We start from the raw sequence: 14,174 nt of genomic DNA on the forward strand, positions 1-14,174 counted from the left end.
TCTTGAAGCGTCTTGGAGACACAGTTCTTCTGGATTTAGTCTCAGTTTGTTCTGTTTCTTCATGTGATTCCAGACAGACTGATGATGATCAGATCAGGGGCCAGTTGCATAAATGTAGCCACCATGTTAAGACTGGGTCTTAAACTAGTTTGACCAACTAGCAGTTGCCAAGGGATAATCAGTCGTACTTCGTACTTTTCCAATACAGATAAGAACAATCTACCTTTTCATAACTGAATTAAAAAAGTTATGACCAGTCTTGAAGAAAAAAAATTTGGTGACTAACTTTTTAAGACTAGTCTAAACAGTTTCTCAAAGATCCCCAGATCTCAAAAATCTCACAGGATTATTACAATTAATGGCTAAATGAATGTTTCCAACTGACACACTATAGCAAAAGATAGAAATAACTGACTTAAGACCATTTTTAGCTGCTGATAATACTAGTGTTCTGATCACTTTGGCCACCGCTGTATGTTGAGTGTGTAATGGATTCTCCCACACATAACGTTCTCGAAATGCACAATAACGCAACCTTAATGGCCAACACAAGACGAATCTGTGCTGAAACAAGCAATCATTTTGAAATCTTTTGACACTGACTGCATCACTTTTGAGACCGATTAAAGCGATGCAACAAGTGCGGATCTATTCAAGCGCAACTAGAGGCCAAAGAGACCTTGAGACAGGGCTGAAAGATCACCCAATCAGAGAGGAAGTGACCCCAGAAGGAGCATTTGACACATCAACAATACTGGGTCAAATGGAAGTCCCCTGTGTTTGGTTTCCCAAGGTTGGCATGGCCCTGGTTTCCGGGACAGTGTTCAGAAGCGGTCGTCTCTGAGTGGCGCGGGCGATCTGAATGGACTGAGGCCGAGGCTCTGGCGAGGATGGACCCTCTCTTTGGTGCCGCCCATCCATCCCAGGTCTATGAGCGGCGAGTCGGCCAGGTTCAGCGGCGCCACCCTGAGAGACAGATTGGGACTGCCGTTGGTGGAGCAGGGCGCCGAGCGTGAGGTGGGGAACGGGGTCGAGAAGGGGTCAAAGGCAGAGGCGTGGTCCGAGTTCACCGAAGGGTCGACCCTCAGATTGAAGGGGTCGCAGTCCGGGGAAGGGAATGGGTCACAGTTCGTGAAGGGGTTTGTGGGCGAGGGCTGGAAGGCCAGGCGAGGGCTGCTGATGAGCGCCTTGGCCCCTGGTCTGTCCGTCACGCCGGCCGATATGAAGCTCCATGGGTCGATGCGGGGCCGGTTGGGGGACGGTCGCGGCCGAGGGACGATGTTGACCTCCAGACGCGGGGTTTTAGGGCTCCACAAGCGAGGGTCGGGATACAGGGCAAACGGCAGCGGAGACTTGTCCTCGGCCTCAAACGTGTCCTGACACAGCGGAAGATCCAAGACTAGAACAGAGCACAGAGAGGAGAATTAGGGATGCAACAATATCGTGATATCGCATATCGTGTGGTTACATGACGATATGAAACGATAGGTCTTCCGGACAAAAAGTGTAGTTTTTAAATATACATTTAAACTTCTTATTCTAACACAAAAGGTCTTTAAAGTTGTGTTTTGGGTCATTATGCTTTGGCACAGTATCTGTCAGACGAATAAAACCGAAAGCACAACATTGCAAAAAATGTAAAAATGTCTTGTTTTCAGAAAAAAACATGTAAAAGTTTCTGCTTACCCCATTGGCAGATTATTTTGCTTGTTCTAAGCAAAATAATGTTATTTCAAACAGAAATTAAGATTATTTTTCTTGTTTCAAGCAAAAACTCTTTACATGCTTTTGGGGAAGTCGTGGCCTAATGGTTAGAGAGTCGGACTTGTAATCTAAAGGTTGTGGGTTCGAGTCTCGGGCCGGCAGGGATTGTAGGTGGGGGAGTGAATGTCCAGCGCTCTCTCCACCCTCAATACCACGACTGAGGTGTTCTTGAGCAAGACACCGAACCCCCAACTGCTCCCCGGGCGCCGCAGCATTGGCTGCCCACTGCTCCGAGTGTATGTTCACTACTGAGTGTACACTTGGATGGGTTACATGCAGAGCACTAATTCAGAGTATGGGTCACCATACTTGGCCACACACCACTTCCCTTTCCCCTTTCACTTTTTTCTGAAAACAAGACTATCATTTTTACTTGTCTAGAAAATCCTTCTCGATTTTAAGAACTTCTAGATATTTTGGCTGGAAACAAGACAAAAAGTCTAAGTAAGAAAAGCATTTTCTGCAGTGAATATGCTTAATCCCTTCATCAAGTCTGTTTTCGCTGTGCGTTTCAAAGCGAAGCGCAAACTTCATTCAGGCGATCAGCTCGTGATCCGGTGTTTATGCTTTATTTCAGCTGCAGATGATTACAGCATTTCACTAGATTTGTAGTGAGCCGTGATTTTGTATACCTGCTATTAAATCTTTGAAAAAATCATATGGAACATTCAAATCTGTGTTTGCGATGATACCGAGAGCAGACATTTACCGCGTTTAGGTAAGAAACAGCTTGTTTTCAACTACACAGTTTCTTTCTGTCTTACAGTCATTCATATGATCACAGAAACACTGGGATGAAAGTTTATAGTTCAGATATAAACATTGATGTCTATGGCAGCGATCAAAATAGAGCAGCAAATCCCCTTTTGAAAGTAACTGGTGCTTCAAATAACATTTGTGTCGACTGCATTGCATTGTTGATAAGTGACTGTTAAAATGTTTTATTTGTCATTGAATCATTCATTCAAGAGATTTGTTCAAAAAAGCTGATTTATCCTGTAATTAAACAAGTGAAGTATTTATGAGTGAGTCACTGAATCATTCATCAAACCCCTTTTTCATAACTTTAATACTAAAAATTTGTATGAAAAAATGTAAATACATTGCTGGATGATTAAAGTGAGAGCAGTCTTACTGAGCTGTGAGGAGCTGAGTCCGCAGCTGCTCCTCCTCCTGCGGTCCCTGCTGTGCGGGAGCCCCGTGGCGTCTCCGTTAGCGTGTGGAGTCCGGCGGTCCCGCGGGTTCGGCGGCGGGGGCCTCAGCGAGTCCAGAAGGGCCCGCGGCAGCGAGTCCGTGCTGAAGCTGATCAGATCCCCCACTGGTTCGGGCTCCGGCAGGTGCGTCCGGGACGAGGCCCTCGGCGGAGGAGTGGGTGGCTGCTGCGGCTCCACACAGCGGCCCAGAGCCACGGACGCCAGCAGGGCGGCGCTGTTGAGCAGAGCACGGTGTGTGCTCTTACCCCGACACACCGGCCTGGGGCGATCCGGTCTGGGAGAACCGCACGGGGACGAGCCACCCTCCTCGCTCTCGGAGCCCTCTGAGACACACCCAGAAACATCAAACATTCACTTACATACACAGGGCTGGCCAGAGTTATTTCACGAGTTCACACTCACATATCATAAGCAGAGGAAAGGTTATGTGTACCCAGAGTACCCACCACAGGTTAAGATAGGAATAGATGTACTGTAAGTGCAGAGAAGGGGTGGTGGAGGGATGCTGGAAAACGATTTTCATAATTTCATAAATTATGTTTTTTTATTGTGCCATCTTGATTTTACTGTGTTTTATTGTGTTAGTAAGCTTTATTTTTTCAGTTATTATAATTTAATCAAAACAACCCAACTGCAGTTTGATTGAGATTAATTGGAATTCAGGATTTTTTTTTTTTTTTAAATAAAAGATTTTTGAACATTTTTCAAAATGAAGTTATCTGTTTTTGCAAATGAACTTCATATATACACCGCTTATCTTGTTAATTGGGTTGATTACTGATTGTGCTCCTCTTGTGTTAATTAGGTTAATTATCTGAACGTGCTCTTCTTGAACTTTGTTAATAAAACATCATTAGAGCAATAGTATATCAGCAGCTAAAAATGGTCTTAAGTCAGTTATTTCTATCTTCTGCTGTAGTGTGTGTCAGAAGGAAATATCCGTTTTATCCATTAATAGTAATAATCCAGTGAGATTTTTGAGATCTGATCTGATCATCATCAGTCTGTCTGGAATGACATGAAGAAACAGAACAAACTGAGACTAAATCCAGAAGAACTGTGTCTCCAAGACGCTTCAAGAAACCTCCTGCAAAGCTACAGTTCTGTTAAAAGTTTTAGGCACTTTAACATTTTGGTGTGAGCATGTGTTTAAAGCAGCTTTTGTCCTCGGTGCACTTGAGCAGAGTTTCAGACAAGTTGGCTCTTTGATGATTGCTTTGTTCCTATACAGGTGCATGTAAAACAATTTGAATATCGTGAAAAAGTACATTCTTTCTTGTAACGTTTTTCAAAAATTGATTACAATTTTTTTTCTTTGAAAATTGTTTTTCAAAGATTGATTACATGTAAAGTAAAACATTTCAAAAGTTTTTTTGTTTTAATTTTGATGATTAGAGCTTACAGCTCATGAAAGTCAAAAATCAGTATCTCAAAATATTAGAATATTTACATTTGAGTTTCAATTAATGATCATCTCTACAGTATAAATTCTGGGTATCTCTTGTTCTTTGAGACCACAATAATGGAGAAGACTGCTGACTTGGCAATGATCCAGAAGATGAACATTGACGCCCTCCACAAAGAGGGTAAGTCACAGAGGATCATTACTGAAAGCTGTGGCTGTTTACAGAGTGCTGTATCAAAGCATATTAAATACAAAGTTGGCTGGAAGGAAGAATTTGGGTAGGAAAAGGTGCACAAGCAACAGGGATGACCGCAAGCTTGAGAATACTGTCAAGCAAAGCTGATTCAAACACTTGTGAGAGCTTCACAAGGAGTGGACTGAAGCTGGAGTCAGTGCATCAAGAGTCTCCACGCTCAGACGTCTTCAGGAAAAGAGCTACCAAGCCACTTCTGAACCAGAGACAACATCAGAAGCATCTTACCTGGGCTGTGGAGAAAAAGAACTGGACTGTTGCTCAGTGCTCCAAAGTCCTCTTTTCAGATGAAAGTAAATTTTGCATTTCATTTGGAAATCAAGGTCTCAGAGTCTGGAGGAAGAGTGGAGAGGCACAGAATCCATGTTGCTTGAAGTCCAGTGTGAAGTTTCCGAAGTCAGTGATTACATTTACATTTATGCATTTAGCAGACAAAAGCGACCTACATTGCATTCAAGTTACAGTTTTTACATTTTTATCAGCTCTTGCTTTCCCTGGGAATAGAACCCATGACCTTGGCGTTGCTAGCACCATGCTCTACTATTTGAGCTACAGGAAAGCCTGATGAATTGGGCTGCCGTGATGTCTGCTGGTGTTGGTCCATTGTGTTTTATCAAGTCCAAACTCAATGCACCCGTCTACCAGGAGATTTTGGAGCACTTTATGCTTCCATCTGCTGACAGGCTTTATGGAGATAAAAACACTGTCAAAAACACTTCCAAGTGCTTTGCTGACCATGATATTACTGTGCTTGATTGGGCAGCCAACATGCCTGACCTGAACCCCATATGGAATCTATATTTCCAAGAGAAAGATGAGAAACAGTGGATCCAACAATCCAGACGAGCTGAAGACTCAATAGTGCCTCAGCAGAGCCACCGGCTGATCTCATGCCATTCCTCACTGATGCTGGAGTTTGTGCTAAACGAGCCCCGACCAAGTATTGAGTGCAGAAATCAACATACTTTTAGACATAGCTTTACATAACTTGAACTTTTCTGATTTGCAAATCCTTTTTTTGATTGATCTTAGGAAATATTCTAATATTTTGAGATACTGGATTTTTGACTTTCATGAGCTGTAAACTCTAATCAAAATTAAAACAAAAAAACTTTTGATATGTTTTACTTTACATGTAATGAATGTAAAATATATGAAAGTTTCACTTTTTGAAATAAGTTACAAGAAAAAAATTAACTTTTTCACTTTCTAACTAACTTTTTATTTTTTGAGATGCACCTGTTTGTGTGTGTGTGTGTGTGTGTGTGTGTGTCTGTCTGTCTGTCTGTGTGTGTGTGTGTGTGTGTGTGTGTGTGTCTGTCTGTCTGTGTGTGTGTGTGTCTGTCTGTGTGTGTGTGTGTGTGTGTGTGTGTGTGTGTGTTTGTGTTACCATTGTGGCTGGACTCTGGTGTGATGGGTCTGTACTCCTCAAAATCAGCTTTGGATTCCTCACTCTCGTTACTGTCCACCTCCAGGAGTTTGGCTCTCATCGACAGACTGACACACACAAACACACACACATCAGATTTGATCGATTCACATACACACATTCTGATATAATACACACACACCTACCTGTTCTCCTGCGTGCTCAGACGGAGGATCTTTGGGCTCTTGGGGCTTTTGAGGCTCAGATGAGGAGTGAATTTCCTCTCGCCGTTGGTCTGTTTGAGAGGAAGAGACTCCAGCGGCCAAACCGAGCTCCACTTACTCTCACTGGGGCTAACTGAGACACACACACACACACACACCTGAGACAACAGCGCCACCATGTGCTGACAAACACACACTCATCATGATGCACAGGGTCTTCTGGACTCCACATCAGTCTATATATATATATATTTTTTTTTTTTTTTTTTTTTTTTATGTGTTAACATTTATTTTAAGCAACTTTTTTATTAGTTAAACTAGGTTATCATCTGAACGCTGAATAAATAATCTTTCCATTGGTGTATGGTTTGTTATGATAGGACAATATTTGTCTGAGATACAACTATTAGAAAATCTGGAATCTGAGGGAGCAAAAAAATCTAAATATTGAGAAAATCTCCTTTAAAGTTGTTCAAATGAAGTTCTTAGCAATGCATATTACTAATCAAAAATTAAGTTTTTATATATTTACGGTAGGAAATTTACTAAATATCTTCATGGAACATGATCTTAATATCCTAATGATTTTTGGCATAAAAGAGAAATCTATAATTTTGATCCATACAATGTATTTTTGGCTATTGCTACAAATATACCCCAGCGACTTCAGACTGGTTTGGTGGACCAGGGTCACACACACAAACACATACATATATATATATATATATATATACATACATACACACAGTGAATAAGTGAAGGAAAAACTGAATCTAGCATCTGTGAAACCTTCAGCTAGGTTTGGTCTCCATTCCTAATATACACAGAGACCTGATTCTTCATTGCATTCCCACATACTATCATAAACATGGAAACAAGAAAATATTTCTATTACATAATTTCAGCTTCTAACAGTGTTTCACCACATGCAATTTATTCTAATGTCACTTCTACAGTGTATGTATATATATATATTTACACAAGCACATGGTGGCGCTGTTGTATATATGCATTTCCACCAGATATTACTTTGTTAGTTCTTTTGTATCTTCCTCTTAAATTTGAATCTGTTTAATGGCCTTCACTTGTATTTGAGAATCTCCGGATCTTGTTTGATGTGATTTTGTGTTTTGTAAGGTATGGAAGAATAAGTGAAGGAATGAGATATCTGAGCAAACTCACGCTGTATCGCTCGGAAGCGTGGGCCGATGGACGGTGAGCCCAGATCCGGAGAATTACGCCTCTTCTCCAAACACGGAGACGCCTGGACCGTGATCTTATGGATAAAATCTATACAGCAAAAAAGAACAAGCGATATTTACAATCAGATCACGACAACCACTGAGATTCCTCTCTATTTGGCTTCCATAACATGCCTTCTTTCAGACAAATGGAAAGAAAACATACGAAACACACATTTAAGTGTTTATTTTATTGCACTGTCTATTTGTGTCTGCAGATTTCAATTACAATACACATCTTTAAAGAGTTTTTCCTCCACTTCAGCAACACTTACACACACCAAAACTTAGAGGTTTATTCCTCTCTATATTCTGAAGGTTTTTACTGTGGGGTTTGTTCATATTTCATTCACATGAGTTTTTATAACATGTTATTCCTAAAAACGTGGCAAAAATGCACTTATTTCTGTCTATTACCAGTATTTTCTGATTTATGAAGTGATGAAAAGAGAAATCCTGAATCCCTTCAGTAAAAACCTTTAACTCTACTGTCCACAAACTCAAGCTAGAATTATGAACCTGAGTTTAGATTTCTGTTCTGGACATTTCTGCAAATGAGTGCATGTTTCATGATGTAATGCCTCATATTTAAACATAGCATTTCAGGAATATAAAACTATTGATTAATTGTACTGTGTTTAATCAACAGTGTAAGTATGTTGATATCTGTTAGTTAATTTTTAATCCGTCTCGTTTAACAGTGAAACCTCTGTTGAGTACAACACGGTTAATTATTACGAACGCTGTGAAGAAGTGTGTGTTTTCTGTGTTCTGTTACATGTTCACTATTATTTCCATTCTAGTGTCACAACAGCTCATTAATAAAGAGAGTGTGATAATTATCATCAGCTTTATTTGACGTGAAGGCTCACCCTGCGGCATGCTGATCTTCTCTCCGTTCTTCACCTTCAGCTTGTGTTTCTTGAAGGTTCCCTTGCGCTTCTTGACGTTGGGTTTCTGGTTCTGGTTGAGGTGCAGGATGAGCAGCGATAGCTCGCGCTCGAACACGTCCTGCTCCCACTGCGCTAGCTGCTGCTCGCGCTGACGCAGGAACTCCTCGTGAGACTTCTGCTCCAGCGCCGCGCGCTTCAGCTCCTCCTCACGACACCGCAGCTCCTGCACACAGTTCACATCAGATCAGCGCTTCTCCAGGGTTACCATCCTAACTAAAACCAGACATATTCAGTACTCAAAATAACAAACATTGAGAAAAATAAAAAAAACTATACTGACATTTAAAAATATCTAAAAATGACAAAAACAAAATTAAATAAAAATAAAAATAGAAAAGTAAAATCTAATTTAGCACATTTGCATTTATGGGTTAACGTATAAAAAATATTTTTAAATCACAAATTTCAATTTCTACTCAGTTAAGCACTTTTGAGCTTGACATTACTAGAAAAATGTATATTCATTATAGAAATGTACGTGACTTTTCAAAATATTATTTTCCATGACTTCAGAAATCTCACTTTTAAAATCCCCTCATATATATCCAGGTTGTCCAAGACTGTTGTTCTTAAATAAAAATCACAAAAATTTATAAAAATAAGAAACAGACTGTCAGTTTCCTTAATCTAGATTCTTAGCTATTCTTAGCCTATTTTAAACTTTTATTAATGTAAAACCATAGATTTGTGCATTTTATGAGCTGAATTAGTCCGTGCATGTGTTTGCTGAGGAGTTGTGGGAGAGCAGATCTACAGCACAAGCGGGTCTAATGCATCCCATCATGCACTGAATCTCGTGTGTACCTTCTCTTTGGCCCGCAGCTCGTCAAACATGTCCTGGATCTCGAGTTTCCAGTCCTCCTGGAGCGAATGGAAGGAGTCCTGTGGCATCTCGTCCATCACCTGCTCCTCCAGAGCCGTCAGCTGCTGCAGGATGGAGGAGAAACTGGGCCGCCGGTGCGGATCCTGATCCCAGCACTCTGACACACACACACACACATATTAAAATATTGCTATTAGAACTTCTGACTGGATGCCATTTCATCGTCTCTGTAGTCTGCACAATGACAACACACTGGAATGTAATCTAATCCAATTTAATACTATCATGGTTTTAATTAATATTTTGAATTTGCTTTAATTTTTATTTAATTTGTTATTTTTCTGTTTTAATTTTAAATTTGGGTCCAGTTTTAGTACATTTGCTGTGTTTTTCTTTGTAATTTTTATTTTTTTATTTTAAATATGTCTATATAGTTTTTCTTATGTATTTTCTTGCATATCGTTTTTACTTTAGTTTCTTTTAATACATGAAGTTAAACTAAATGAAAATTTTAAATGTTGCCTTGGCAAATAGATAAATTAAAATAGTTCATATATTATTTTAAGTCAGTTAAAGTTTATTTCAAGTAACATGTTTTAGTTTTAGGCTTTATTTGTATATTTTCTGTTTTCTGGCATCTAGCTGAAATAAAATAATTTAAAAATCTTTTAATATTTTATTTTCTATCATTCAAGTTCATTTTCCTTTTATTTTTGAAAGGTTTTAGATTTTATATGAATTCTCAGATTTTAGTTAAAGTTGTAGTAATTTTGTTTTGTGTGCCTTTGAAATTAGCTTAAATGAAATAAGTTTAAGAATTTAAAAATATATATTTTATTAAATATATAATTTATTATTAAGTTAAAATGTGTTTTATTTTAAGTAACCAATTTTTTATGGTTTTGGGTTTTATTTTTATCTTTTTTGTTTTAATTTTAGTTAAAATTTTAGAATTTTCGTCATTTAAAAGGCTCGTGTCATGAAAAACTCAAGACTTCTCCAGTTCAACAAACACTTATTTAAACTATTTTTCTTTCTTTTTATCATTGGCTATTGGAGAAAATGCATGACTGAATGCATGAATGGATGATGCACCCACCGGACATGAGCTGGGCGAAGGGCTCGGGGCAGGTGGAGGGGATCGGAAGGGTCAGTTTGTTCACAGCGACTCCGTAAGCCACGGCCAGACCATCGATCCCTCTGTAAGGAGCCTCTCCGGTCAGCAGCTCCCATAACAACACACCATAACTACAGAGAGCGGGAGAGACAGTGAGAGAGAGAGACGACCCACAGCCGCTTTATATAGCAGTCTAATTACAGCATTAACACGCGCACACGCACACCGCGGTGAGGCCTCAGGAGAATCTCTGAATGGGACAACAAATATTCAACAAATATTCATGAATTTTAATATTTTTTAAATCGTTTGCAGCACTGACATGGAGTGAGCTCATATGAACAACGATCAACATCAGCTCCTGAAATACTGTAATATTTGTTAAAGCTCAAATAAAGCTCTCTCGCTCTCTCTCTCTCTCTCTATATATATATAAGCATCTGCTACATGACTAAATGTAATACACAACAGTTCTTTCTGGTCCTCGAATCTGATTGGCTGATAAGAGTGTGATAGTGTGTTATCAGAACTCCAACAGCTGTTTCACAGTTTGCAATCATATCATTAGCAGTACTTACAGCGAGTGTCATGGCGGACGCCCAGATCCAGTATCATTTTATAAGCATTACTGTTTTTGTGTCAGGGAATGTAGTTTTAAGAGGTTTTCGGGCGAGTATGTACCGGTTTTATAGTTCAAATATGCAGTGTGTTAATAAAGATAACGTCTATTTGAAAATTAGCTTTGATGTTTTCGGAGCTGTGCGCTTCAGATGGTCAGCAGTTGTTCAGCGCTCATGAACCCGCAGAGAGAGCGCCTCACCTCGGCCAGATCTTCTGGAATTTACCGCTGGCTCTGATGTCTCTGTAGTGGTTACACATGAGACATAATTCCTTTTGGGTAAATCTAATGGTTGTCTTTGGTCTCAATCTATTATTAGTTCCAGAGTGAATAGTTCTGACAAAGTCTCATGTTTATGCAAATTCAATGCTGCATCAGAGCGCTGCCTTTGTACTTCTGACTAAATTGCCTAGCAACTTTTATGATGGCTGTTGTTGCTAATTAAAAAATATTATTCAATAAATAATATTGTATGTAAATAATATTTTATATAAATAATAGTGTTTAGTATTGAGAAATGGTGTGTTTGTGATGGTGATTTTAGTTACATTGTTCCGCCATTAGATGGCAACAAGAGACTGTTTTTATGAGTGAGTCAGCAGTAAAGACCTTTACTTTGAAAAATAAATGCTATAATGGAACGTTTTTTTAATTTCAACAACAGCTTGATGCAACGAACAAATGTACCGAGCAGCAAAATCACCCTTAACAGATGAAAGGACATTGTTACGACAAAAATAATGCTTTCCTCAGCAGATATTCAAACTAATGTTTATTGTAAATATGAGACTGATCTGAAGAATGAATGCTGTATCAGATGCAGGTAATCACACTCGCTCAGTCCGTTCATTCGTTACTAGTTCTAAAGGGACGTTTCTGAATTAGTACCAGAGGCTTGGGCTCAGCTGTTAAACTGTCAACTTTAGATTTGTATCTGTGGCGGAAGGAAGTAGTTCTGCACAAAAGAAGGCTTTTAATGACACTCCGTTGTTTTTTTTGTTGATGTATTAACACACTCATGCCGTCAAACTGTTGTATAAATGCAATATCACACTCAGACATGAGATATGGCTGTATATCGGCACGCTGTGGTTACCTGCAGCCTCGTGCCTACGGCCGAATCACAGCCGTGCCGATATACAGCCATATCTCATGTCTACTCGTATGATATTGATTATATAATTGTTTTTAATTAAGTGGTATTCAAATTAATACATTATATTTACAATATGCTTTAATATGAATATTACAGCATTGAAAAGCTCAAAAAAGGCTTTGAAGCTTATAAAACATAATTAGTACAATCTTCCGAGCTTTTGGATAGTCAGCTTTTAAATTCAAAACTGTCACTTACAGACATTTTACAACATCAAATGACACCCTGATATAAATTATGCCTAAAAGACTTTTTAGTTTTAGCTAATGGCTTCCTGAAGACATGTTTAAGGATGGGATGTTTAAGCTTCAGCTTTAGCTCCTGACTTCAGCCATTATTACATAACTGTGTAACAGTGGCAGTGAGTTAATCATTTGATCTCCAGTAGTGGGTTAACCGGTAATTCCCGAAGAGCAAAAGGGACAGGGAGGTAAGGGGAAAGGGAAGTGGTGTGTGGCCAAGTATGGTGACCCATACTCTGAATTAGTGCTCTGCATGTAACCCATCCAAGTGTACACTCAGTAGTGAACATACACCCGGAGCAGAGGGCAGCTAATGGTTATTCACTCCCCCACCTACAATCCCTGCCGGACCTGAGACTCGAACCCACGACCTTCGGGTTACAAGCCCAACTCTCTATCCATTAGGCCACGACTGCCCCCAAAAGAACATTATCTAGTACTGAAGTCTATAAACTACAATAACTACCACTCATCAACAGCTAGAATAAAGCCTCAATGACAGTACGTACAGTTTCAACCTCACCAGGTGAAAACTTTCAGACTAAATCATGATTAAAAGTGCTGAGAACATGGATGTGAAGACTTCATCATTCATTATTTTCAGAATATTTCTGCTGTGTAAGAGAGAGTGGTGCAAATGATTGCCAGGTTGTGAAGTAAATTAAACAGAGTCATTAAAAAAATTAAGCTGTAATTAAGGGGATTTAAACCCTTGAAATCTGGCAACCGCAAAAAAAAAAAAGGTCATCCATGAGTGTTTTTCGTCAGTTTTCATTAACGCTGATCTCACAGCAGACGTGTTTTCTCTGAGGAACCTCACTCACCTCCAGACGTCGCTGCCTTTGGAGAAGGTGGATGATTTGATGACCTCCGGCGCCATCCAGGCGTAGGTTCCCGCGGTGCTCATCTTCGTCGTCTTGTGCCACTCGCGCGCCAGACCGAAATCTGTGATCTTCAGGGTTTTGCCCTCGATGCTGTCCTTCTCCACAGGCTCGGCCAGCAGAACTGAGACACACACACACACAGAGAGAGAGAGAGAGAGAGAGAGAGAGAGAGATGTCAGAAATGCTGTCCCGATAATGTTTTCCCTCCAAAACAGACCACACAATAATAGCAGGAGACACACAGACACATCTCCATCAATCAAACTTTATTACAGACTCAAGATCCAGATATTTTTTATATTTTATTCTTTTATTTTTTTCTACTTTTCTTTTTCTTAATATAATAATATTATAATAAAAGTATTCTTATAATTGCACTGTCCTTGGAGCGGACCTGACCTACATTTCACTGCTGGTTATACTCTGTATAATTGTGTATGTGACAAATAAAATCTTGAATCTTGAAAAGTATATTCGCCTGCATATACAGTATATTATACATCCTCCTCTAAACCATCAACAATCACACTACACTTGTCAATTGTTGTTCATCTGTTTAATTGTTTTAACAACCTGTTTGACAAATCACCTTTATTTTTATAGCACTTAATACCCTAGAGATTGTTTGAACGTGAGTCCTGTGATCCTGGATGTATGAAAATGTGACATGTTTGTGAAATGTGCTGAAATATTATTTAGAGAGGAACAGGGAATGCCAGGAAAGTAAAAGTTTAAATACATAAATAAGTGCAAAAATAAATAAATACTTCTCTTATTTACATAATAGCAAGTAGTAATAAATAAATAAATAAAAGATAAATATGTATTTTGTCAGGCCAAAGAGGATTCTTACAGAAGTGGGGATAAAATCTTGTATAACCAGACCAGGAACAGACTAACAAAGGAGATC

The 14,174-nt window shown here is 39.3% G+C and overlaps 1 protein-coding gene across 1 annotated transcript in view; it reads right to left on the reverse strand.

Moving 5' to 3' along the window:
- Window positions 1-276: 276 nt before the first annotated feature.
- The window catches only part of LOC306874176 (mitogen-activated protein kinase kinase kinase 11-like), a 32,339-nt gene continuing 18,441 nt past the window's right edge, over window positions 277-14,174 (reverse strand). The window contains exons 2-10 of the mRNA XM_079424011.1: window positions 13,205-13,385; window positions 10,346-10,494; window positions 9,228-9,403; window positions 8,343-8,586; window positions 7,412-7,519; window positions 6,212-6,362; window positions 6,027-6,133; window positions 2,900-3,301; window positions 277-1,399 (exon numbers count right to left, since the gene is read on the reverse strand). Of these exons, the coding sequence (XP_079280137.1) occupies window positions 825-1,399; window positions 2,900-3,301; window positions 6,027-6,133; window positions 6,212-6,362; window positions 7,412-7,519; window positions 8,343-8,586; window positions 9,228-9,403; window positions 10,346-10,494; window positions 13,205-13,385 (2,093 nt within the window). The 3' untranslated portion in view covers window positions 277-824. The remainder of the gene's footprint in view (window positions 1,400-2,899; window positions 3,302-6,026; window positions 6,134-6,211; window positions 6,363-7,411; window positions 7,520-8,342; window positions 8,587-9,227; window positions 9,404-10,345; window positions 10,495-13,204; window positions 13,386-14,174) is intronic.

The sequence above is a fragment of the Barbus barbus genome (assembly GCF_936440315.1).
Source record: "Barbus barbus genome assembly, chromosome: 1".
Classification (NCBI taxonomy): domain Eukaryota; kingdom Metazoa; phylum Chordata; class Actinopteri; order Cypriniformes; family Cyprinidae; genus Barbus; species Barbus barbus.